Raw genomic sequence first — 26,423 nt, 5'->3', positions numbered from 1 at the left:
CTTAAAACGCTGCTATTCGACAAGGCCCTCCAGCCAGACGTGCCGGAGCGGCCGCAGCAGGAGGGACCCTCCGGGGCCCATAAAAGGAAAGCTGCCTCCCTCACCCCATCAGCGCAAAAACGGAGGAAAGTCTCCCCAACCCGATCCCTGCTGGCAGCAACAGCGAGCGGGACGGGAGGAGCGCACAGCCCCCAGCCGCAGCAACAGCTGATCGGCGGCGGCACGGAGAGCCATGTGGAGGCGGCTCAGCCTCCGATGATCAAACAGCCGCCCCGCACCGCAGGCAGGGCGGCGGCTAAACAAGCACCAGTACCGCCGGCACCACAGGCAGCGGCACCGACCCCCGGGGAACCGGCGGTGCAGAGAGCACAGGCACGCAGCCTGCAGGCACCGGAGGACACCGCCCGCGCGGCACCGCCCATGAGCGTGCCGAGCGCGGTGCGGATGGGGCCGAGATCCCCTGCACGTCAGGGGTCGGAGCCACCCCCTCAAGGGAGGGGGAAGGCTGCACAGAAAACAAGGCACCGCAGCCCCTCTCCATACAGGGCTGCAGAGTTACTTTCTCTCAGCCCTCCGCTCATGCTGCGGACTCCAACTAGAAGGCAGGGGTCCCCCCAGCCTACCCAGAGCCCCCATCTCCATTTTTACAACCAGCCTCACCCTGGCTGGGACCACCTTCACCCTTCTTGGGGTTTGAGCCGCTGGAGTACTGTCACAAATCGCTCTCTCCAGTGTCCCAGGTCTCTCGATGATTGCTCCCCCAGACGCAGAGGGTATGCACCAAGGGAGTGGTCCAGGTCACCTTCCCAAGAACAGTGCCCATGCTGCCATGGTCGTCCCTATCACGCGGGGCATAGACACCACCGGCAGTCTACCAGGGAAAGATCCCCACAGACGGTCCCGTATCCCCGAGGGCAATCACGAACGGGGACAGAGACTCAAGTATCTCAGGGGGAACTGGTTATGGAACCCCGAGATTTTCCCTTGCAAGCTTCCAGTGAGCGGATGTACCATCACCAACAGGAACTGGAAGGGTCCAGAGAGGCGTATCCTAGTGGTTCCTCGCTCTCCTCCCCGGACGAGGCTACAGCCCCGGGGGACGTCCATCCTCCGGATGATCTCACACAGTTTCAAGAGCTGTTTAAGAGGGTGGCCTTCATGCAAGGCATCCAGACAGCAGAGGTGCAAGAGAAACACCATAAGCTCCTCAAAAATCTGAGACCTCCGGCATCCTCCAAAATAGCAATACCGCTTGAAGAAGCAATCTTGGAGTCCGCCACTATGATATGGCAGACCCCTGTGACTATTCCGCCTGTCCACAAGAGAGCGGATAAGAAATACTTCGTGCCGGCGAAGGGCATGGAGTTCCTGTTCAGCCACCCACAACCAAATTCCTTGGTGGTAGAGTCGTTGCAACAAAGATCAAAGACATCTCAATTCAAGACAGGGGGAACAGACAAAGATGCCAAGAAGCTAGAGCTGTTCGGCAGAAAGGTCTACTCCTCCTCCACTCTACTGTTGCGAATGGCAAATTACGCAGCGCATCTAGCGAACCACAATTTCGACAACGACACTAGGTTAACCTCCCTCATGGACTCGCTTCCAGAGGAGAAGAAACCGGTGCTCAAGGCCATTGTGCAAGAAGGCTACGCGGCCTCGAGGACGGGAGTTCAGATCACCCTGGATGTTGCGGACACAGCAGCACACTCCACAGCTACGGAAGTGGTGATGTGAAGGGAGTCCTGGCTCCAGACTTCGGGTATACTGAGGGATCCGCAGGCAAAGATCGTCGATCTTCCCTTCGACTCGCAGAAGCTGTTTGCTGAATCAACTGACTCGGTCCTTCATTCCAGTAAAGATTCAAGAGCCACACTTAGGACCCTGGGGATTTACACCCCTCCATACAAAAAGAAAAAGTACTACCCTCAACAAAGACGGTACCAGTACCAGCAACAGTGTCCCCAGTACCACAGGGGTTACGAGCAAGGGCGACATCAACAGCACCAGCAGTACAGAACTCCCAGGCGACGTTCCCAACAGAGCCGTGCGTCCTCGGGGCAGGGCCAAAGGCCACAAGTTTGACACACAGATCCAGGGCTGCGCCATCCCTACCATCGCACAAGATCATCCGAACCGGTTATTCCACCCTCACCTCCGTCCATTCTACGACCAGTGGCAAAGGATCACCACAGACAAATGGGTGCTGGAGATCATAGCCACGGGGTACGCCATCCCCTTCCAGTCGCTCCCACCACCACGACCTCCACCCAGGCCCCACCTCCAGGAGGCCTTCCATGTAGCGAGGCTCAAGCAGGAGGTAGACCATCTCATGCTCATAGGGGCAGTGGAAAGAGTGCCGGAGCAACTGCAAGGGAAAGGGTTCTACTCGAGGTACTTCCTAACGGAGAAAAAGACAGGAGGCTGGAGGCCCATCTTAGATCTTCGAGGCCTCAGCCGGTACCTGCGCAAGCAACGCTTTTGGATGATCACAATCGCCTCCATCCTTACGGCACTGGACAATGGAGATTGGTTCGCAGCCCTCGACTTACAAGACGCGTATTTTCACATAACTATCCATCCGGCTCACTGACGATTCCTCCGGTTCACGGTAGGCAAAGAACATTTTCAATACAAGGTCCTACCGTTTGGCCTCTCCTCGGCCCCCAGAGTCTTCACCAAGACCTTGGCAGTGGTGTCAGCCTACCTGCACAGACAGAGGGTATTTATATTCCAGTATCTGGACGACTGCCTACTCAAAGGGGCCTTGAAGGAGGAGGCACTATGCATGATACGCGTCACAGCAGGCACGTTCTCTTCGCTCAGCCTGGTTATCAATCTGGCAAAATCAAAGATAGACCCCACACAGGACATAGAGTTCATAGGAGCACGCATAAATTCTATTACAGCGAGAGTGTATCTACCAGAGACACGCTTTCAGGCCATCGGCTCCCTTGTGCAAGTCATCACCTTCAGCCCTACGGTGCCAGTTCTGACATGCTTACAGCTGCTGGGCCACATGGCAGCAGTGACATTCGTAGTACAGAACGCCAGGTTACACATGCGCAGCATGCAGCACTGGCTGGCGAGCGTATACAAACCAGCAGCACACACCGTTCACAGGGTGGTGTCGCCCATGACAGAGGTGCGCAAATCCCTGCAATGGTGGGTAAACCCCAAGAACTTGCTAACGGGTACCCTTCCACCAACTACAAATATCGGTTTTTCTTACTACAGATGCCTCCCTCATAGGGTGGGGAGCACACATGGGCAAAGAGGTGACGCAAGGGCTGTGGTCCTCCACGGAGCAGTCGCTGCACATAAATATACTGGAGCTCAGAGCAGTGTTCAACGCCTGCAGACACTTTCGAGACCATATACAAGGCAAAGTCGTCGGGATCAGTACAGACAATACCTCCACCATGTTTTATATAAATAGGCAAGGAGGAGCTCGGTCCCGTACCTTATGTGCGGAAGCAGTCCGGTTGTGGAACTGGTGCATCGCCAACAATATAACCTTGGAAGCCTCATACTTACCAGGCGCTCACAATGTGAAGGCAGACCAGCTGAGCAGGTGTTTCGCACTCACGCACGAGTGGCAGATCCGTCCCGATCTGCTACGACCGATTTTTCATGCATGGGGCTTTCCCCAGATAGACCTGTTTGCCACGCAACACAACAAGAAGTGCCCACGATTCTGCTCCAGGGCAGGACTGGGACGGGGGTCCCTGGGGGACGCATTCGCGATCTCCTGGAGGGGCCCCCTGCTTTACGCTTTTCCTCCCACAGTGCTGATCCACAAAGTCTTGCAGAAAGCCAGGAGGGAGGGAGCCCGAATGATCCTGATAGTCCCAACGTGGGATCGACAGCAATGGTTCCCCCTACTCCTGTGCATGTCGGACCATCCACCGATGCCCCTTCCAGTGGCGCCGGATCTGCTTACGCAAGCTCGGGGTCCATAGTGCATCCGCACCCCTAAGGCCTGCGACTACAAGCGTGGTTAATCCATGGCTCAGCTCCCTAGAGAGCACATGTACGGAGGAAGTGCAACTAGTCCTAGAAAGTAGCAGGAGGACTTCCACCAGGAAGACCTACAAGCAGAAATGGAGTCGCTTCAAGGCATGGTGTTCTACCAAACAGCTAGCCCCCCTTTCGGTGCCTATACCTGTAATATTAGAGTATTTACTGGACCTCAAGGCTACGTCTACACGTGCACCCAACTTCGAAATAGCTTATTTTGATGTTGCGACATCGAAATAGGCTATTTCGATGAATAACGTCTACACGTTCTCCAGGGCTGGCAACGTCGATGTTCAACTTCGACGTTGCTCAGCCCAACATCGAAATAGGCACAGCGAGGGAACGTCTACACGCCAAAGTAGCACACATCGAAATAAGGGAGCCAGGCACAGCTGCAGACAGGGTCACGAGGCGGACTCAACAGCAAGTCGCTCCCTTAAAGGGCCCCTCCCAGACACACTTTCATTAAACAGTGCAAGATACACAGAGCCAACAACTAGTTGCAGACCCTGTATATGCAGCACGGACCCCCAGCTGCAGCAGCAGCAGCCAGAAGCCCTGGGCTAAGGGCTGCTGCCCACGGTGACCACAGAGCCCCGCAAGGGCTGGAGAGAGAGTATCTCTCAACCCCCCAGCTGATGGCCGCCATGGAGGACCCCGCTATTTCGATGTTGCGGGATGCGGATCGTCTACACGTCCCTACTTCGATGTTGAACGTCGAAGTAGGGCGCTATTCCCATCCCCTCATGGGGTTAGCGACTTCGACGTCTCGCCGCCTAACGTCGATTTCAACTTCGAAATAGCGCCCGACGCGTGTAGACGTGACGGGCGCTATTTCGAAGTTGGTGCCGCTACTTCGAAGTAGCGTGCACGTGTAGACGCAGCTCAAGAGAGGAGGACTCTCACTATCCTCGTTAAATGTCCACCTTGCCGCCATTTCGGCGTTCAGACACGAAGAGGAAGGGCACACGGTGTTCACCCATCCCATGGTTACCAGGTTCCTCAAAGGGTTGGTAAACGTATACCCCCCTCGGAAACCGCTTCCACCTTCGTGGAACTTGGACCTGGTGCTTAATGCGCTAACGGGACCACCGTTCGAGCCTTTGGCCACGGTTTCCCTCCGCCTTTTTACGATAAAGACGACCTTTCTTCTCGCAATCACGTCAGCTCGCAGGGTGAGCGAGCTTGCGGCAGTTATGGCAACGCCACCCTGCACTGTTTTTTCCAAGGAGGCGGTAACCATACGGCTGCATCCAGCCTTTGTTCCTAAAGTTTCTTCTGAGTTTCATATTAACGAACCTATTGTTTTACCCTCATTTTATCCAAAGCCTCATAACTCTAACAAAGAGGCGCGCCTACACCTCCTGGACGTGAGGAGGGCGCTAGCCTTCTTTATAGACATTACCAAGTCCTTCCGGAAAATGGATAGACTCCTAGTCTCTCTCGCTCCCAAATCGAAAGGAGAAGGTCTCTCTTCGCAGAGAATCTCGAAGCACATCGTATCCTGCATAAAACTGTGCTACGAACTCAAAAAGACTCCTTTACTGGCCACGCCCAGGGCTCATTCCACTAGGGCGGTGGCGGCATCAAGAGCCTTTTTCAAGGGCATTGCGCTAAAAGACATTTGCAGAGCGGCGACCTGGTGATCCTATGACACCTTCGCCAAGCACTACGCCCTTCACAGGGTATTCCAAGGGGATACCCATCTCTCGATAGCGGTCCTCTCGGGGACAAGCTGCACATAATCCGATTACCCACCTCCTATTTTGGGCTACTGCTGGGTAGTCACCTAATGTGGAGCACCCACGGGGACACTCGAAGAAGAAAGAAAGGTTACTCACCGTAGTAACGGTGGTTCATCGGGATGTGTCCCAGTGGGTGCTCCACTACCCGCCCATCCTCCCCACTTCGGATCTCTGTTTAGTGTTTTGCAGGAGCATCCGAGGCAGTTGGTCAAGGAACTGGCGGGGACCAGATCGTGCACGTGGCCAGGAGCGGCGCGCACCGGCGCATGCGCGGTCCGGCAGAAACTGCTTGGAAGATCCGATCTGCGGCGCCGGGCAAGCCCGACACCTAATGTGGAGCACCCACGGGGACACATCCCGAAGAACCACCATTACTATGGTGAGTAACCTTTCTTTCTTTGTCCATCTTTGTTCTTTGACATTATGAGAAGGCCATGATCTCCTCTGACTCTTTCACCTACGTTTGTTTGAGGAATCCTCTTCAACAGCTGCTAGGGTTGCCCTTGCTCCATGCTCCCACCTGAAATGAAATCAGCTCAGTTTTGATCTCTTTGGCTACGTCTGTACGAAGGGGGCATGGTTACCAGGTTGATGGGAGATTACTAATGAAGTGCTGCAATGCATATGCAGCACTTCATTAGGCAAATTCTCCCCTGCAGCAACTTCGAAGTGTCAAACTTTTGGGAAGTAAAGGCATTTCGAAGTGCCCGTGGCAACACGGTATGTGGGCACTTTGAAGTTTGACACTTCGAAGTTGCCCCGGGGGAGAATTTGCTGAATGAAGTTCTGCATATTCCTGAGGGCACTTCATTGGTAATCTCCTATCACCCTGATTACCATGACCCCTTCAAGGAAGGGGACAAGTGTAGATGTAGCCTTTATGTTTTTGAAATGTTGTTTCGGACTTGTCTCACCCTCTTCCAAAAAGGTCTATTCTAATACAAATATAAGTCCATTACATATCTTATGGGTAGCTTAATTTTACCATGGTGTATATATGTTCAAATTACTCTAAACATTTTTTATATTACCTTATGTCCCATTCTTAAATCTATCCACACTGTGAAGGGAGCCTTAAATGATCTTTTGACAAGGCAAAGACCTCAAAATACATTGTCTGAACCATCAAGAGTCAACTGCCTTCATGAACATAGAACCTCTCTAGTGTTGATTTAGTTTTTAACTAAATTATGCAACTGAAACCAGCTATTATAGTTTTATTGATGAATTAATTCAAACACTTGCAGAGTTCTTAATAGCCGCTCACTGGAAAGAAAGCAATGTCTCAATTACTGTAAGTGCAATGGCATTTTATCTCAAACAAATCTGAAACCGTTATATCATTGCTACATGTTTAAAAGTAACCAGGAAAACAATTCCATTCTCAACATTTTCTTCCAGTAAAAAGGATGCAAATATATTTCAGTTGTCTGTAGCTTTTCCTATATCTTGGGCCTAGAGCTAATAGTGAAATAGTTTTTGACCACCCAAGACCTCAGACCAGATATCTGGCTTAATGGAAAGGCTGATGATTTAGCTCAAGCCTCAGTTCCATTTTTATTTGTGTGTCAGGTCTCGTGAGGGATGCAGTCTCAATTATCCGTCTGTTATAGTGGATAAATCGGAGCATTGCTCAATAATATTTAAATGCACAATTTTTCTTTTTCATCATAATGGAGGTAGAGGGTGGGTGAGATAGTAGCTTTTGTTGGATCAACTTCTGTTGGTGAAACAAGCTTTTCCGCTGCACAGAGCTCTCCGCAGGTCTTTTTTTATCATGTTATTTTCAACGACCACAAAGTACTGCAGAGTCTTTTCTGAATTGTCACACTTTCAGTTATTATGACAAGTACTGTAAGAGTTATGCTTTCAAAGAGTTTTTGTCCTTTGTACTGTTGGTCAGTCCTTGAAGTGTCTTGCATTTTCGGGACTACTGAGTTCCCAATGAAAGAGGAAGATCTAAGCCATGATGTGCTGTACAGGTGGAAGAGTCTATGGCTGTTGGCAGAGCAAGCATGTTCAGACCTTAAACACAGCCAAACCAGCCTGACCTCCTACATTTCATGGGCTATGGAACCTCACTCACTAATTCCTGCTTCAGACCCATAACTTCCATATGAGCTAAAGCACATCTTTTAAACAATCCAGTATTTAAATCAAGACTTCAAATGGTGGATGAATTCACCATGTCCTTGGTCACGACCCTCTAAACCTTAAGGGTACCCTAAGATCATGAGGAAATACTACTAGTCCTGGGGTATTTGTGAAGGGTGTAGGCCTTGGCACTACTTCTTGGGTATCTCCACTACCCACTCAGAACTCAGTGTGTCTCTGCCTGCCTTTGGCCAATTTCCTTGTGGATTTTATATGAAATGATGCTGCAGAGAATGGCTCTTATGGTCACTCCACTCTATTCATCCTGTCACATTACTCCTCAGATCATAACATACAGCAAGCAGCCAGTGGCTGGTGGCATGATGCCTTTTTGGGTAAACTACCTTCAGACTGATTTTTGGTCATAGCAAAACTCTTGCTGAAATTTTCTTCACCTTGTGCAGCTCAAAGTAAAGAGGATGGCATGTTCTTAAGAGAGAGACTAAATCAAATGCCATCCATCTTCCATGCGGTCACAGCTTTCATAAGTCAGATGAGATCTCCCAACTTGTTTAGTGTGTGCAGTTGAGGAAGAAGTCTTCAGCTTTTAGCACAAAAGCTGCATGATTTTTCTTCTGGATACAGAACTTGAAATTTTGTTCTGTCAGATTGGTATGATGTAATTCATGTGACCCGAATGCATGAACTGTATGAATGTGCTGAAAGGCAGCTAGCATATTAAGAGATGAAATGTCATGTCATCACCAAGACAAGGTATTTTTCCATGGATTTACAGGAAGCCCTCTAACTTGACTTACTATGATATGAGTATTATGTGGCCATGAGAGCATTCCACGTGGGTAATATGCGATCAAATAACCATGTAACCCTTTATAGATTTTTCTATAATTCCATTATATTACAAAGGCTGAACTAAATCAATGCAATTCAAGAACTTCCAAGGTGTAATTTGTTTTGTGCTGAGTCTTTTTGTCCCTGTTCAAGCACTGGGGGTTGTAACTAAGTAAGAACTGCAAGGGCAGGTCTTTTCTTGAGAATGGTAGTTGCGTATCATTTATCAGAAAAATTAAAGTATGTTCCTGAACAGTACACTTTAATCAATATTCTTCTTATGTATCTTCATAGAGACATCATGAATAATAAAGTTTTTTATCAACATCCTAATCTTATGAGAGCTCTAGGAATGCATGAGACTGTCATGGAAGTGATGGTAAATGTACTCGGAGGAGGAGAATCCAAGGTAAAGAATTTCACTGGAACAAGAGAGGAATTTTAAATAAGACCTTTTAAAGTTTTGTTCCTACAAAGGTGCTAAGAAACTAATAGAAGTACTGAGAACTCTAAATTCCTCTTCATTTCCCATACAATAAATATATTAAGGGATTTCCAAAATTGAGTGTTTTAAAGTAAGACATGTTTACTGGAAACGTGGTTAGAGATGACCATAATATCTGACTCTGCATCTGAACTTTCCCATACTTAAGTGTTTGAATCTGGGGTGTACAGGGTCACTGACTGGAGGGAAGGAGCGGGTGAATGGCACACTTGCCACTGGGCATGGTCATTCCAGCCACAGGTGCTGCTACTTTGGCAGTGGCAGCAGCTGGAGCTCCAGGCTCCTGCCACAGCAGCACAGCTCCAGCTGTGAACAACTGGGAGAGAGTGCAGGGAACTGGGGGAAATGCTGCCAGAACCATGGTGCTAAGGGCCAAATACCCCTTCTGCTATGGCCCCACCCCTTCTAGGGTGCAGAGCCAGCCCCCCCAGCTTGCCCCAGGGTTCTCAGCCGTGCTGAGGGGTAGGTGCAAGTCTAATTCTCTGTCTTGATAATCTGTTCAACTAAGCTTAGTGAATCATGCACTCGCTCAGAACTCCATTGTTTTCAATGTGGTCTGCCATCTGGAAGGTCATTTGGCAGGACTCGTACCTTACAGTGTTTATAAAAAGTACCTGAAGCAAGTATATAACAGGATGCAGCATACAATGGTTTTTTTTTGGGGGATGGGTATTATATACAGTTTTGCACAACTAACTTAGTCTTGTCTGTCTAGGAAATCACCTTTCCTAAAATGGTGGCAAATTGCTGTCGTTTTCTATGCTACTTCTGCCGCATCAGCAGGCAGAATCAAAAGGCCATGTTTGATCATCTTAGCTATTTATTGGAAAACAGCAGTGTTGGGCTTGGTGAGTAATAAACTAAAATGTATCCTAAATACTCTATGTGCATGTTTGTGTGTATAAACAATTTTAAATGTTTCAATTCATTTATAAATTGTTAACAAATTGAAACAGTACAAAAAACCCAAACCCTGGATTAAAAACAGTCCCTTGTGCAACATTCTGCTTGGCAGCTTGATATTTTTTTTCAATGGAAATTATTATATTATTAATTGTGAAAAAGACTTTATACAGCTTTATTATTCAGGGCAGAACATTAACAAACAATGGTCTGCCTGCCCATCAACCAACCCCACATTAATTCAAAACTAACATAGATTTCAGCAGTTGTTTAATGCCTTAGGGTTTGATTCAACCTTGTGGTTACCCCCATGTGAAGGGCAGAGTCTATCTGTGCTGATCCAGGAATGGAAGATCTTGCACAGAACATTTAACTTTAATAATCGCTGTTCAATGTCTTTTTCCCCCTTTGGAATCATAGAATCCTAGGTCTGGAAGGGACCTCAGGAGGTCACTGAGTCCAGCCCCCTGCTTAAAGCAGGATCAACCCTAAGTAAATCATCATAGCCAGGACTTTGTGAAGCAGTGTCTTAAAAACCTCTAGGGATGGAGATTCCACGACCTCACTTAGTAACACACTCCAGTGCCAGAGAGGTAGCCGTGTTAGTTGGTATCTTCAAGAACAACAAGAAGTCCTGTGGCACCTTATAGACTAACAGATATTTTGGAGCATAAGCTTTCATGGGTAAAGATCTGCTTCATCAGATGCATGAGTGTGGCAGGAGGGCGGTTGTCAGAGGAGTATTTAAAGAGTGGGGTCCCAGTAAAAGGGAGGGCCAGACCTGACAAAGTGGCCCATTATCAGTAGTACACATCAAGAGAGGAGAATAAACAAACCAGAACAGTCAGTGGAGATGTGGCCCATTGTCAGATTCTCATGTGGAAGTGTGAACTTCCATTGCAGAGAAACTGCTTTTGTAAGGGTCCAGCACTCCCAGTCTCTGTTTAATCCCTGGTTGATGGAGTCAAATTTGCAAATGAATTGCGGCTCAGAGATGTCTCTCTCCATTTTATTTTTGAATTTTTTTTATTGTAGGACTGCTACTTTTAAATCTGTTATTGAGTGTCCAGGGAGATTGAAGTGCTCTCCTACAGGTTTGTGTATGTTGCCGTTCCTGATGTCTGATTTATGTCCATTTGTTCTTTTACATACAGACTGTCCAGTTTGGCCAATGTAAATTGCAGTATTGCCAGCACATGATGGCATATATTATATTAGTAGATGTGCAGGCAAAGGAGCCCCTGATAGTATGGTTGGTGTTAGTCCTGTGATGATATTGCTGGTATAGATATGTGAGCAGAGTTGGCAGCGAGGTTTGTTGCAGGGATTGGTTCCAGGTTTAGAGTTACTGTGTTGTGGTCTATAGTTGCTGGTAAGAATTTGTTTTAAGGTTGGCAGGCTGTCTGTAGGCAAGGACAGGCCTGCATCCCAAGGTCTGTGAGAGTGAAAGATCATTGTCCAGGATGGATTGCAGATCCCTGATGATGGGTTGGAGAGGCTTTAGCTGGGGGCTGTATGTGATGGCCAGTGGTGTTCCCATATTTTCCTTGCAAGACCTGTCTTGTAGCAGATGGCTTCTGGGTTCCTGGCTCTGTCAATCTGTTTCTTCACTTTCTTAGGTGGGTATTGTAGTTTGAGGAAAGCCTGGTAAAGGTCTTGTAGATGTTTGTCTCTGTCTGATGGATCAGAGCCAATATGGTTGTACCTTAGTTCCCAGTTGTATACAATGGATTGTGTAGCATGCTCTGGATGGAAGCTGGAGATGTGTAGATAAGCATAGCATCCGTGGGTTTTCGGTTTAGGGTGGTACTTATGTGACCATCGCTTATGTGCACAGTAGTGTCCAGGAAGTGGATCTCTTGCATGGACTGATCTAGGCTAAGGTTGATGGTGCAGTGGAAGCTGTTGAAATCATGGTGGAACTCTTCAAGAGCCTCCTTCCCATGAGTCCAGATGAAGAAGATGTCATCAATGTAGCACAGGTAGAGGAGGGGCGCTAGGGGACGAGAACTGAGGAAGCGTTGTTCCGGGTCAGCCATAAAAATGTTGGCATACTGCAGAGCCATGCGGGTGTCCAGAGCAGTGCCACTGATTTGAAGGTGTAAACTGTCCTCAAATCTGAAATAGTTGTGGGTGAGGACAGAGTCACAAAGCTCCGCCACCATTTGTGCCTCGGTCTCATCATGTATAATGTTACTAACAGTTTGGAGTCCATCTTCATGTGGGATATTGGTGTAAAGGGCCTCTCCATCCATGGTGGCCAGGATGGTGTTTTCAGGAAGGTCATCAATGAGTTGTAGTTTCCTGAGGAAGTCGATGGTATCTCGAAGAAAGCTGGGAGTGCTGGTAGCCTAGGGTCTAAGCAGAGAGTCCACATATCCAGACAATCCTGTGGTGAGGGTGCCAATGCATGAGATGATGAGGCATCCAGGATTCCCAGGTTTATGGATCTTGGGTAGAAGGTAGAATAAACCTGGTTTGGGTTCAAGGGATGTGTCTGCATAGATCAGTTCCTGCGTTTTTATAGGGAGGGTCATGAGCAGATGCGGTAGTTTCTTTGTATATTCCTCAGTAGGATCCTGGGATAGTGGCTTGTAGAATGTGGTATTGGAGAATTGCCTGGCAGCCTCATTTCGGTAGTCTGTCCTATTTATGGTGACAACAAGCACCTCTTTTGTCGGCCTCTTGGATGACAATGTCAGAGTTGTTTCTGAGGCTGTTGATGGCATTGCATTCTGCACGGCTGAGGTTATGGGGTAAGTGATGCTGCTTTTCCACAATTTCTGCCTGTGCACATCATCGGAAGCATTCTATATATAGGTCCAGTTTGTCATTTCCATCATCGGGGGAGTCCATGAGGAATTCTTTTTCTTGTACCGTAGGTGGGAGGGTACCTGTGGGGCAGTGCGCTGTTCAGTGTCATGTTGGAAGTATTCCCTGAGTCGGAGATGGCAAAAGTAGGCTTCCAGATCACCACAGAACTGTATCAAGTTTGTGGGGGTGGTGGGGCAGAAAGAGAGTCCCCGAGAAAGGGTAGATTCTTCTTCCGGGCTGAGTGTGTAGTTGGATAGATTGACAATATTGCTTGGTGAGTTAAGGATACCACTATTGTGGCCCCATGTGGAAAGTAGGAGTTTAGATAGTTTACAGTCCTTTTTCTTCTGTAGAGAAGAGAAATGTCCATTGTAAGTCTCCTGTCTTGTTTTAGTAAAGTCCAGCCATGTGGAGGTTTGTGTGGAAGGTTGTTTTTTTATGAGGGTTTCCAGATTGGAGAGCTCTTTTGATGTTTTCCTGTTTGCTGTACAGTTTCTTAGAGAGTGTGTGACACAATCTCTCACTATAATCTGTGTAATGTGGTGATTTCAGTGGGTTTTTCACCTTCATTCCTTTTGGAGTTTGTTTGCATTTGGAGAGGAAGACGATGTCTGTCTGTATCTGTGCAAGTTTTTTCATGAGGTTGATGAATTTCACTCAATACGGCTAAATGTAGTGCCTTGCATGGTGACAAGTATCAGAGAGGTAGCCGTACTAGTCTATAAGCTTAGTCTATATCTGTTAAGTCTATAAGGTGCCATAGGACCTCTTGTTGTTCTCGAAGATACAGACTAACACAGCTGAGGAATAAAGGGATTTCGAAATCTGCAGGGTCCTTTAGAATACAACCCCCGTGGAGCCGTGCTGAGCCGCACATGTTTGAAAGCAGCACTTTCAAAGTGAATATTCAATTCAGCTCCTCATTAATATTCTTCATTTGGCCATTAGCATGGCCATTTTGAAGTTTTTGTCAAGTGTGGCCGTAGCCCTGGTGAAATAGTTTTTCCTAATATCCAACTTATACCTCCTCCTCTGTAACTTTAGACCATTGCTCCTTGTTCTGCCATCAGTCTACTGAAAACGTCCCCTTTCCATTGTCTTTAGAGCCTCCGTTCAGGAAGTTGAAGGCTGCTATCAAATCACTTCTCACTCTTCTCTTCTGCAAACTAAATAATCCCAGATACTTCAGCCTCTCCTCATAGGTCATGTGCTCCAGCCCCCTAATCATTTTGACTGCCCTCTGCTGGACCAGGTTCAATGCATCCACATCCTTTCTGTACTGGGGAGCCCAGAACTGGACACACTATTCCAGATGTGGCCTCACCAGGGCTGAATAGAGAGGAATAATAACTTCTCTAGGTCTGCTGGAAGTACTCTCCCTCATGCACCCTAATATGCTGTTAGCCTTCTTGGCTGCAAGGGCTCAATGCTGACTCACATCCAGCCTCTCATCCACTGTAATCCCCAGGTACTTTTCTGCTATATTGCTATTTAACCTGTCAGTCCCTGGCCTGTAGCAGTGCTTGGGATTGTTCCATCCTAAATGCAGGACTCTGCACTTTTTCTTGTTGAACTTAATCAGATTATTTTTGGTCCAATCTTCCAATTTATTTTGGTCACTCTGGACCCTATCCCTACCCTCCAATGTATCTACCTGTCCCCTTATCTTATTGTCATCCACAAATTTCCTGAGGGTGCAATCTCTCCCTTTATCCAGGCCATTAATAAAGATTTTGAACAATACCAGCCCCCGAATTTATCCCTGGGGCACCCCACTTGAAACTGACCACCAACCAGACACTTTGGGCCTGACCATCTAGCCACCTTTCTATTCACCTTCTAGTTCATTTGTCCAATCCATTCTTCCTTAACTTATGGGCAAGAATGTTGTGGGGAAACTGTATCAAAAGTTTTGCTAAAGGCAAGGTATATCACATCCCTGACTTCTCCATGTCCACAGACCCAGTTAACTCATCATAGAAAGTAAGAAGATTGCTCAGGCATGACTTGCTCTTGGTGAATCCATGTTGACTACTCTTGATCACTTTCCTCTCTTCCAAGTGCTCCAAAATGAATTCCTTGAGTATCCCCTCCATGATTTTTCCAGGGACTGAGGGAAGGCTGACTGGTCTATAGTTCCCTGGGTCGTCTTTCTTTCCTTCTTTCTTTCCACTATATTTGCCTTTTTCCAGTCATCTGGGACCTCTCACAATCTCCCTGAGTTTTCAAAGATAAAGGCCAAAGGCTCTGCAGTGACATTTGCCAATTCCCTCAGTACCATTGGATGCGTTAAATCTGGACTTATGAATCTGTGTATGTCTAGTTTTTCTAAATAGTCCTTTACCTGTTCTTTCCCCACCAAGGGCTGCCCAGCTCTGCCACATACTTCATTGCCTAATGCAGTAGTCTGCGAACTGACCTCGTCTGTGAAGAGACAGGCAAAAAAAGCATTGAGTACTTCAGCTTTTCCCACGTCATCTGTCACCAGGTTACTCCCTCATCCAGTAATTGCCCAACACCCTCCCTGATCACCCTCTTATTGTTAACATGCCTGTAGAAACCCTTCTTGTTGCCCTTCACATTTCTTTCTTGCTGCAGGTCCGATTGTGCTTTCACTCTCCTGATTACTCCCTTGCATTCTTCAACAATATATTTATACTGCTCCTTAGTCATCTGTCCAAGTACCCACTTCTTGTATGCATCCTTTTTGAGTTTAAGCTTGCCAAGCCTGTCGCGGGGAATTGTTAACCGCTTACGGCCCGCTCTGAGCCGCCTGATTAGCACGACCGGATTGCGAGGCTCCCCACTCTAGTCGTCCGGATCCTTGAGGACCTAAGGTGTGTAGGAGAGACGGCGGAGGCCCAGCAACGTTAGACTGCCCTGCCCCACCCTGCAGACCGCCCCAACCCCCACCAGCAAGAGGAGCAGGGGTTATGCACATACCCTTCCGCTTTAAGATGTAACCCCCCTGGCAGGCAGTGGCTAGCTCCAGGGACGAAGGTGAAACAAGGAGGAGGCTTAGGGTGAACCTCTTATTCTATTTATTAACAAAGCCAGCAACAGATAAACAAACAGCAACACGTATAAAATAAACGCATGAGACAGTTCATAATAATAGTGTCCTATATAAACCTTACACTCTAATAAACACTCACTAGTATCAATAACAATTCCATAGAAGCAACCTGTATAATGTTCTTTATTTAACCAGAAGGCAAAGTAAGATGGTTAGGAAAAAACTCTTAAGGTAAGAGGGAAAAGGTAGTTTTTGCAGTTTAGCTCTGAGCGGGGTAAGGGCGCTACTCCTTCCCCAGTACGCTCAGTATGGGTTGCTACTCTGGCCACCACTGGGGACCTTAAGGCTCTGCCTCTGAGGTCCCTCTTCTAACTGGGAGTTTGCCACGGCCCCTCTCAGTTAGTGCTGGGAGATTATGGGATAAATTGGGTGCAGGATTTACTTGGGAACCAGGAGGCTATGCCCTCACCGTGGTAACCCACCTGCGCAGTGGTAAGTATGACTTATTAACTAATTCTATAACTATGTAACTAATCTAAACTATAATTACAAACTATTAATTCAAATGTACAGCTTAAATGTTTTTAAATTTGGGTGATCAAGCCCGGCCCTAGGGTTGAGCCCCGGGTACAGCCCTTCCCTGGCCCTGGAAAGGGCGCGGCAGAGGTGCGAACCCCCACCCCCCCATTAGGGGACCCAGTACCCAAAAGTGTTGTATTAAAGGAAGTGTCTAATTTGGCAAAGGTCCTGGGCTGTGCCACGGGCCAGTGGATAGATTACGTGACTTGTCTGGTGAATGGAGGTCTCGTCCAGGTAAATATGTCTTGTCCAGTGAAATGGTCCAGGTAGGTACAGCAGGCGCAGATGCTGGGAAGCGTTGATGGTACTGATGGCGGGTCCCTGGTTACATCACCAGGTACGCAGTACCCCCACTGGAGTGGGGGCCAGTTCGCCACCCAGTGACTTGGCCAAAGGGCCTGCTTGCTGCTCCCTGACTCAATGCGCTGCTGGCTAGCATTGAAGTGCGCTGGGGCACTGGCGCTGCTTCTGTGCCGGTGGGCAACTAAGGTGAGCCGGTTACTGTGGTGTTTTCCTGCTCCCGGCTGGCGCTGCCTGAGGGGCCGGCGCCGTAGTGATTTCAAGCTCTTTGGCCGGCGCCGCCTGAAGGGCAGGCACTGTAGTGATTTCAGCTCAGGCCTTTTGGCTGTTTAAGCCTGGCCTCAGAGTCCAGCGGACGCCACTAGGTGGCCACGCTCCTCTGTGCGAGGTAACAGGTTCCAGCCTGAGTCCCTCAGGGCCGCCAAATGGACTGCGGCTCCTGAATTTATAGAAGGATCTCATAAATATGCATTACATGATTTACATACTGGAGGTTCTATGCAGGTGTTTTCAAATAGGTCCTCCTCTTGGCCGAAGGTGCTGGAAGGTTTTACCTGGGGCCAATCAGAGGGTTCCATTTTGAACCTGCCATCATGAATAATTCATGAGTTCAGGTTACCAGGGAAACCAACTGCCTCAGAGTGACCGTTGCAGGGGCTGCTAAATGGCAGGTAGATTTTTCATGTACCTGTATTGATGTTTAATGGCCAAAGGCTTGCTTCCACTGGCCCACGGGGACAATAATGCCCAAGGGATAAAATCCCTGACAAAGCCTACCATATTTGCTTTTCCTTTCTGCACATTGGGATGGTTTGTTCCTGTGCCTTCAAAAAGACTTCTTTAAAATACTGCCAGTTCTCCTGAACTCCTTTCCCCCTCATATTAGCTTCCCAGGGGATTCTGCCCATCAGTTCTGTCAGGGAGTCGAAGTCTGCTCTTGTGAAATCAAGGGTCTGTATTTTACTGCTCACCTTTCTTCCTTTTGTCAGGATCCTGAAATCCACCATCTCATGATTGCTGCAGCTCAGGTTGCCACCTGCTTCTACCTCATCTACCTGATCTGGTGGTCCATAGCAGACAACAGCTACAACATCACCTCTCTTGCTTCCACTTCTAAGCTTAACGCAAAACTCTCAACTGGCTGCATGTACTGGAGCTCTGAGCAGTCATGTTGCTCTCTTACATAAATCACAACTACTCCTCCTTTTCTCCCCTGCCTGTCCTTTCTGAAAAGTTTATACCCTTCCATACCCTTCTATAACCATCCCATCAAGTCTCCGTTATTCCAATCAGCTCATACTCTTTTGACTCTGCCAGGGCCTCTAATTCTTCCTGTTTGTTTCCCAGGCTTCTTGCATTTGTATACAAACACCTTAGATAACTAGTTGATTGGCCTATTTTCTTCTTTTGATTCAGGGTTCCTCCTTGGTTGCATCCTCCTCCTTCCCCAGTTGCCTCAGCCCTTGTGTCACCATCCACCAATAAACTTAATTTAAAGCCCTCCTCACTAGGTTTGCAAGCCTGCCTGCAAAGATGATTTTTCTCTCTGTGTTAGGTGGATCCAATCTCCTCCTAGCAATCCTTGTGCCCATAACAGCATCCCATGGTCAAAGAATCCAAATCCCTCTCTCCAACACCACCTGCACAACCACACGTTTTCTTCCATGATTCAATCATCCCTATCCTGGACCCTTTCCTTCAACAGGGAGGATGGATGAGAATACCACTTGTGCTCCATATTCCCTGAGTTAAGTAATCTGCAGTGATCTGCTGAAGGTTGGTCTTGGCTGTGTCATTAGTTCCTACATGGAGAAGTCGGAAGAGATAATAATCTGCAGGTTTGATGATTTTTGGAAGTCTCTGTTGCATCCTGGATTCTAGCTGTAGGAAGCAGCAAACTTCCCAAGATTCCAGGTCTGGATGGCAGATGGATGATTCCGTCCCTCTTAGGAGGGAGTCCCCGACTTCCACCACCCATCTTTTTCTCTTAGGGTTGGTGTTCATAGAAATCTCATCCCTAGGACTATACAACCCATGCCTTCCAGTCAGTGGGATCTTCTTCTGATTGCTTCCCTGAGAGGTCACTGCCACAAGCATTCTCCACCATAGCACCCATGCAAAGAGCTTGAAAGCAGTTGCTTACCTCCACAGGAACTGAAGATACCTGAAGTGGATCCCTTCTCCTGGAGGTTACATACTTCCAGTTTTCTTCCTTGTTTTGTCCTACTCTCAGTGGTTGCTCAGCCTGCTGTCCCTGTAGGACTAAATGCTGCCTTCTATTGAGAAAGTCTTTACCTTCTCTGATGGATGTGAGGATTGATATTTGCACCTCAGTGTCTCTCCCCTTTTCTTCCAAGATGGCAACCAACTTGCATGTGGTACAGACAAAATCCCTTCTATCTTCTGGGAGGAAGACAAACATGGCACATGCTGTGCAGGTCACAAAAGTTGACTTGTCACTATCTGTTTTTCCCTTTCCTAAGAGAGTTCTCTCAAATGCTTTTAGTGCTGCCTTGAAGGGTAGAAGAGAAACAAACTGTAAGAAAGAGACCAATCAGTATAAGGCTTCTCCCAAGGTAAACTCCCTGTTCGCTGCTCAGAGTGTTCACAGTGGTTGTCATTTTATAAGGCTGCTGGCTTGGCCTGGCTCCAACCCTGGCCTCCAATCCAATCAGCCCTTGAAGGCCCACCTGAAACAAAGCACTTCCAATTCACACTTTTCAAACTTACCAAACTGCCAAACACACCATTAAACTGCCCCTCTTTTCAAACTGCAAAACAAATTATGCCAGGCAAACACCGAATATTCAACCTACCAGCTCCTAATACAGCACCCCCCAGAGCTACATTTACCTGAGCTCCTCTCGGATGTTTCCCAGGCAAGCTCCCTGTTGGCTGCTGCCCTATTCACTTTGGGTCACTAGAAGCAACCACAGGCCAGTGTGTGTGCGTGGGTGGGCGGGTGGGTGTAAGCATGTGAGTAAACTAAGTATATGATATGCGTATAATATGATAGTGCTGTATTCTCAATAAACACAGCCTTCTTGCCTTATCCATCTGAAAAGATCCTGTGTGCTTGTTATAAATATAACATATGGAATGGTATTGTTAACTATTATGAACCCCAACTTTGTCTTGGTTATTTTTAAATAAGAAATTATGTTGTTTTTTACACTCACAATCACAAATTTTTACTGCATTTCTCTCTAAAAACAATTATCAAAAAGAAACAACCATAAGCTTTAGAATAGACTAGTTTAATGGTATTTTTGATAGTTTATGTACAAAATAAAACTAGATAACCAGGGCATACAATCATTGCAAATGAACACAGCCCATCATGGCAACATACAAGCTTAATTGACTATTCATATGATTTAGCATAACACCGCCACCATACACAATGGCTATGTCTACACTTACAGAAAACTTCAAAATGGACATGCTAATGGCCAAATAGAAGAATACTAATGAGGCATTCTAATGAGTATTCAGCACCTCATTAGCATGCTGCCAGCCACGGCACTTCTAAAGTGCCACGGTTCGCTTACCCGCAGCTCATCTACACGCGGGTCCTTTTCGAAAGGACCCTGCCAACATTGAAATCAGCTGATAGGAATAAGGGGATTTCAGTATTGTCAGGGTCCTTTTGAAAAGGACCCATGTGTAGACGAGCCGCAGGCAAGCGAACCACAGCTGCTGCTGGCAGCATGCTAATGAGTTGCTGACTATTCATTTCAGTGTCTCATTAGTATTCTTTGATTTGGCCATGAGCATGGCCATTTCGAATTTTTTTGTAGACAAGTGTAGACATGGCCAATCAGGGAAATAAACAAGATGGGTATGCATAGCCCCTCCCCACAGGCACGGTTGAGATCTCTTTTTGTTTAGAATATCACCAGCTTCAGTCATCACTGAGGTTCATGTTCTGTTAGCCAAATTTTTGAGTTTTCATCCATCTGTAACCTTTTTTTTTAAATACACATAGTATTACAAATTATACATATACCACTGCATGGTCTTTCAGCTACTGGTTGTTTATTAGTATACATACTGCAGATGTTTGTCCCATGGTATATGATAACTTTAATGATAAATATATTTATCCTATGGATACACATGTTTGTATTTTAATAAGTTATTGTATCTTTATTTTTTTTTTAAATGACTAATTTTTAGTATCTTTTATTAACAGCTTCTCCTTCTATGCGAGGATCAACCCCTCTAGATGTTGCAGCAGCATCTGTGATGGATAACAATGAACTTGCACTAGCTTTAAGAGAACCTGACCTGGAGAAGGTTAATAACAGTATTTTCTAGCATTTTTCCAGGGTTTGTGCATATATCTAAAATATGTCTCAACAGGCATCTGTAACTACAAGCAATGGATTACCTGAAGTCATATATTTCCTGGACATGTTAGACTTTTGTTTTTATTATCTCGGCTAGGCTTCTGAACCTTTTCAATATAAAAATTTGAAATTTACCCTGTGCAAAAAGTTTGTGAAGTGTCTGGCTGTAATAGCCACATAGCCACTCTAGGCACATATCAGATTGTCCTAAGTATGATTGGCAAAAGTACAGTCCCTACCACAAAGATCATCAATGTGAAGTATGAGACAAAAATGACAGATATGGGGATGTTCAGAGTAAAAATTATGATTAATATAATTATTACTGCGCTATGGCTGCTTACCAATTGTTAATGGTTTCATAGGCTTCACATCAGAAGAGAGTTTTAAGGTGGTATAGGGACTCAGTCTACACTTACAAATATTACCAGCATAGTTATCATGTTAGATGAAGGAATGATTTCTTGCTGGCATCCCTGTATCAGTAAAAGCTCCAGTGTAGACATAGTTATATTGGTGTGCAAGTCCTTATGCTGGTTCCCCACCTTGGAGTAAGCTGTAAAGAAATCAGTAATTTTATACTGATAAAGCGGTGTCTGTGCTACAAGCACTTCATTCGTTCAAGTGTTCTAGTAGTGGGTAGTAAAGTGGGACAATTTTCTAAGACAGGTCTGCCCTTGAAGAAGGGCTTTGCAAACATTTATGGGGCACTGCGCTCATGTGTCAGGGAAGCCTGACAGGAAGTGCAAATATGTGTAAAGGAACATTTTGGAGCCTAGAAGGCAGATGAAAGGGAGTGTATGAATAAACTACCTTTTTAAAAACAGTAACTTTTTCCTTTTTTCACAATAAATGTTCTTTCTTTTTCCATATTACCTTATTTCTAGGTAGTTCGCTATTTGGCTGCATGTGGTTTGCAAAGCTGCCCTCTTCTGGTCTCTAAGGGATATCCTGACATTGGATGGAATCCAGTTGAAGGAGAGCGGTATCTGGATTTTCTTCGCTTTGCAGTTTTTTGCAATGGTACTGTTCTGTAAGGTTTAAATAATTGTATGCTTAAAATTTGTCACTGAGAGATTTTCTATATGGTGATTTATTGCACAGCTAGCTGATGTGTGACTCTACAGTGCAGCCATGAATAGAGTCATTAGATGGACACCGGTAGCACACACTAAATTTTCTGTAGTTTATAGCAGCAGTTTTGTGCCCCATCTTGTGGGGCATTAAATCAGCATGCAGACAAACACTTAAAGTATAGATCAAAAGTCATGAGATAGCAAAAAAAACTTCAAATGCAGCATAATGAATGAGGAAATCTAAAGTGACTCAGGAAGCCTATGTAAGTGGTGTTTAAGTATTTAACTGGTGCATTGCTTCTTCCACTGGTCTTTTGACATTATGAATTTTACCACAGGGGAATGACATGTGTTAGTCACTTTTTGGACCATAATTTTATTTAAAATTAAGTCAAATAAATTACAGTAAGGTGTCAGAGTACGCGAATCCAGAGTATGCGACCCCGCTTTCACACGGCTGACCCCAATTCGTACTTTGTACAAGATAAGCCAAGGTGTGGGGTGGGGACGAGACCCCCCGTCAAAGGGAAACAGAGCTGGCAGCAGCCAGCTCTTCCCCTGAGTGCCACCGGGGGGCATCTCCAGCCACTGCCAAAAGCCCCAGTTCCAGCCTCTCCTACAGTTCTGGCTTCAGCCACCACCACAGCCCCTGGCTCCAACTACCACTGCATGCCCCAGCTCCAGCTACTGCCTCGTGCCCCAGCTCCAGCTTCTGCTGCAGCCCCCGGCTCCAGCCACTGCCACACGCCCTGGCCCCAACTCCCACAGACCCAGCTCCAACCCAGCTCAATGCCCCCCCTGTCCCCTCCTGCAGCCCTAACCCACCCAAGGCTTAACCCCCACACCCACTGCCCAAGCCCCTGACTTACACAAATTTCAGGCTACATGAGGGTTTCGTGGACCACAAACCTCACATATCTTGGGGGATTACTGTACTCTGATACTGCATTCTCAATGGTGTCTGTGTAATATTGAGCTTTATCCTCTTGAGCTAAGAGCTTATAACCATGCTACTAGATTTGTTGAGTTTCATCTACAAATCTTTTAGATTATATGAGATAAATTCACACATAATATAACACTTTTCAGATCTTCATGATTTCACAATATCAAGTAAGTTCTAATTTATATGAAAATTCTGAAAGCAGCATTCAACCACAGCAAAGTAAAATAATTTAAGTATGTAAATACTAATTTTCTTTGTTCCTTTTTGTTAGTATTGAACAATTTCACACATCAGATTTTTTTAAGACGAGCTGAATAAAGCTGAATTTGTCTTTGCCATTGAAATACAGTCTTCTTGGTACTAATGTATATGTAACATGTCTTTATCACCCATCTTAGATCAGATTGTATCACTAATGTATCCTGAACTGAACCTTTCACCAATATATTTTTTCTACATAATGCTAGGAGAGAGTGTTGAAGAGAATGCTAATGTTGTGGTCAGGTTGCTTATTCGTCGTCCTGAGTGCTTTGGTCCAGCATTGAGAGGGGAAGGAGGTAATGGATTACTTGCTGCTATGGAGGAAGCTATAAAAATATCAGAAGATTCAACTAGAGATGGACCTTCCCCAAGTACTGGATCCAGTAGAACTCTGTAGGTGTAATGGGGCTTTTAATTTACCAACAACATTTGTTTTATAATCCTATTTAGGGAATTCATTTTTCTTTTTGCCATATTTTAAAAATATTATTATGTAATCTGACTGCTGGGGACAGAAATATTCTCTCCTCTCAGAATTCTATGGAGTATTGATTTTCAGCCTAATGGGGCCCCTGCATCTCTCTCTAAACTCATAGCTCTGAGCCAGGATGACTGTGTTCAAGTTGCACAACATCTTTAGGATTGCTGCTTGCTATCAGTCAGGCAGATTAGAACCTGTCTCTGGTTTGTGAAGCCATGGGGAGACTGCAGGTAGCTTATGTTTCTCCTGTTTTTTTTCCTGATGCTTTAGGGCCGGATAGAATTAATGGGTATGCCTGCACTGGATTTAGATACCCACAGCTGTTCCCCTTGGGTTTACAAGGCTTGGGATAAGGGGCTGTTTAATTGTTAGGCTGCATTCTAAGCACTGGGGTCCTCCCACTTCTCAGCATCCTAGAGATAAAACTTGAACTCAAGCCTCTGTATGGCTGCCTTAGGTACATTCACTTAAGAAAAAAATGCCTGTTTTATTCTATATAGAGATTCTCTTTGTTAGTTACTATACTCTTGGTTCAGTGCTGCCTCCTTTCGAAAGGTAGTGCTTGAAACTCTATGGCTGTGTATAGGCGAGCCCCCATCTTCGAAGGGGGCATGGTAATTAGGGTGTTGGGAGATTACTAATGAAGTTCTGTGGTGCATATGCAGCACTTCATTAGGCTAAATCTCCCCCGTGGCAACTTCGAAGTGTGAAACTTCGACATGCCAGCTTGTGTGTAGCATGGGTTAGTAAAGGAGAAGTAAAGGGACTTCGATGTAGCGCAGGCACTTTGAAGTACTTGTGGCTGACCCACAGATACAAACAAGCCGGCACTTCAGAGTTTCACACTTCAAAGTTGCCACAGGGGAGATTTAGCCTAACGAGGTGCTGCATATGCACCACAGCACTTCATTGGTAATCTCCCAATGCGCTAATTACCATGCCTCCTTCAAGGTCGGGGGCTAGTCTAGACACAACCTATAAGAAGCTTGCCCAGTAGAAAACAAACCTTTAAACAGTAAGAAGTGTAATCACTAAGGACCCAAATCTGCTCTCAGTTGCTTCGGTATGAATCCCAGAGTCACTTCTCTGAAGATAACAGAGAGGTAGCTGTGTTAGTCTGTACTCCAACAAAACAAAGCAGCAGAAATGTAGCATTTTAAAGACTAATAAAATTATTCAGTGATGAGCTTTCGCGGGACAGGTCTGAAGTGGGTCTGTCCCGTGAAAGCTAATCAGAAAATAAATAATTTTGTTTGCTACTTATCTGCTGTTTTGTTTTCTCTGAAGATGAAGGAGTCTCCCTGGGTTTAAACCAGTTTAAGTGTGCGCTGACTTTGGCCCCAACTTTGTGCTTGTGTCATAACTCATGAGAAAAGTCTTAAGTCCTTTTCACTCTTTTTTTTTCCCATTAACAAATAAAGTGAGATGGAAGAAGAAGATGACACTATCCACATGGGAAATGCCATCATGACCTTTTATGCTGCTTTGATTGACCTCTTAGGACGTTGTGCCCCCGAAATGCATGTAAGTTAGTCTCTGCAATTATTGCTGGTTTTTTACAGACTGTCTGTAAATAACTTTTAGTTAAATAACTTTTTCACAACAACATGTTACTTCTTTTGGTATTGAAACAGTGTTTTGCCAGTACACTATTTAAATATGCAGATGTGATTTAAATAAACTACATGTGGAATCATTTTGATATTAGTGAAAACCAATGTCCAGTTGCTGGTTTTATGAGGATTTTCTTGTAACCTGTGCAGAGGCAAAATTTTCCCTTCCAAATCTGGGTGGTAGATCTGAGCTCCACCAATTTGCTCTTCTTATATTTGCAGACCTTCCAGAGGTTATATCCATTTGTATGGGTTTGAATCAGTCCAAAAATACCACATGGCTCTAAGATCAGCATTTTAGCTGAAAAGACCAGAAGTTTTCATCAAAGAAAAATGCAGAAGAACCCATTTCATCCCTGTTTTGTCTCTAGTTGTAACGCACTGTGCATTTCTGTGATCATGAACAGGCACACATAAAGATATCAAATTGTCTCCTTTTCTACCAAGAGACTGAAAACATCCCATACAGTTGCCTGAAGCATTAAGAAGATACTCTGGAACTAAGTTCTCTCATGTTGTACTGAGACTGTCCGAACCAAGATGTTTTTTTTCATAGTTGTGAACTATTTCTTAAACAACAAGCAGTATTGTTTTACTCTCATTAGGTACATTTGAACTTAGATATGAAAGAAATTAAAAAATGATTTTGCCTTCCATTAAAACATGAGAAAACAATTTCACCCTGACACACACACACACACACACACACATATATATATATATATATATATATATATATATAGAGACATTCCATCATAATCTTTGTTTGTACAGATTGAACCTCTGTAATCCAGCATTCCCTTGTCTGGCAACATCCAGACATGATTTAGTTAGCTGGAAGACCACTTATAATGGGTTTGGCCAAGTTT

General features: G+C 45.8%; 1 protein-coding gene across 13 annotated transcripts in view; it reads left to right on the top strand.

Annotated features, from left to right (window-relative positions):
* Nucleotides 1-26,423, top strand: part of RYR2 (ryanodine receptor 2) — a 975,983-nt gene that overhangs the window by 587,957 nt on the left and 361,603 nt on the right. For all 13 annotated transcript variants that reach the window (XM_074990102.1, XM_074990110.1, XM_074990109.1 and 10 more), the window contains 6 exons: nt 9,003-9,117; nt 9,929-10,061; nt 21,021-21,124; nt 22,065-22,200; nt 23,667-23,853; nt 25,363-25,465. In XM_074990102.1, coding sequence (XP_074846203.1) covers nt 9,003-9,117; nt 9,929-10,061; nt 21,021-21,124; nt 22,065-22,200; nt 23,667-23,853; nt 25,363-25,465 — 778 coding nt within the window. The remainder of the gene's footprint in view (nt 1-9,002; nt 9,118-9,928; nt 10,062-21,020; nt 21,125-22,064; nt 22,201-23,666; nt 23,854-25,362; nt 25,466-26,423) is intronic.

This window comes from Carettochelys insculpta, chromosome 3 (genome assembly GCF_033958435.1).
Source record: "Carettochelys insculpta isolate YL-2023 chromosome 3, ASM3395843v1, whole genome shotgun sequence".
Classification (NCBI taxonomy): domain Eukaryota; kingdom Metazoa; phylum Chordata; order Testudines; family Carettochelyidae; genus Carettochelys; species Carettochelys insculpta.
This window is presented reverse-complemented; position numbering and strand designations above follow the sequence as displayed.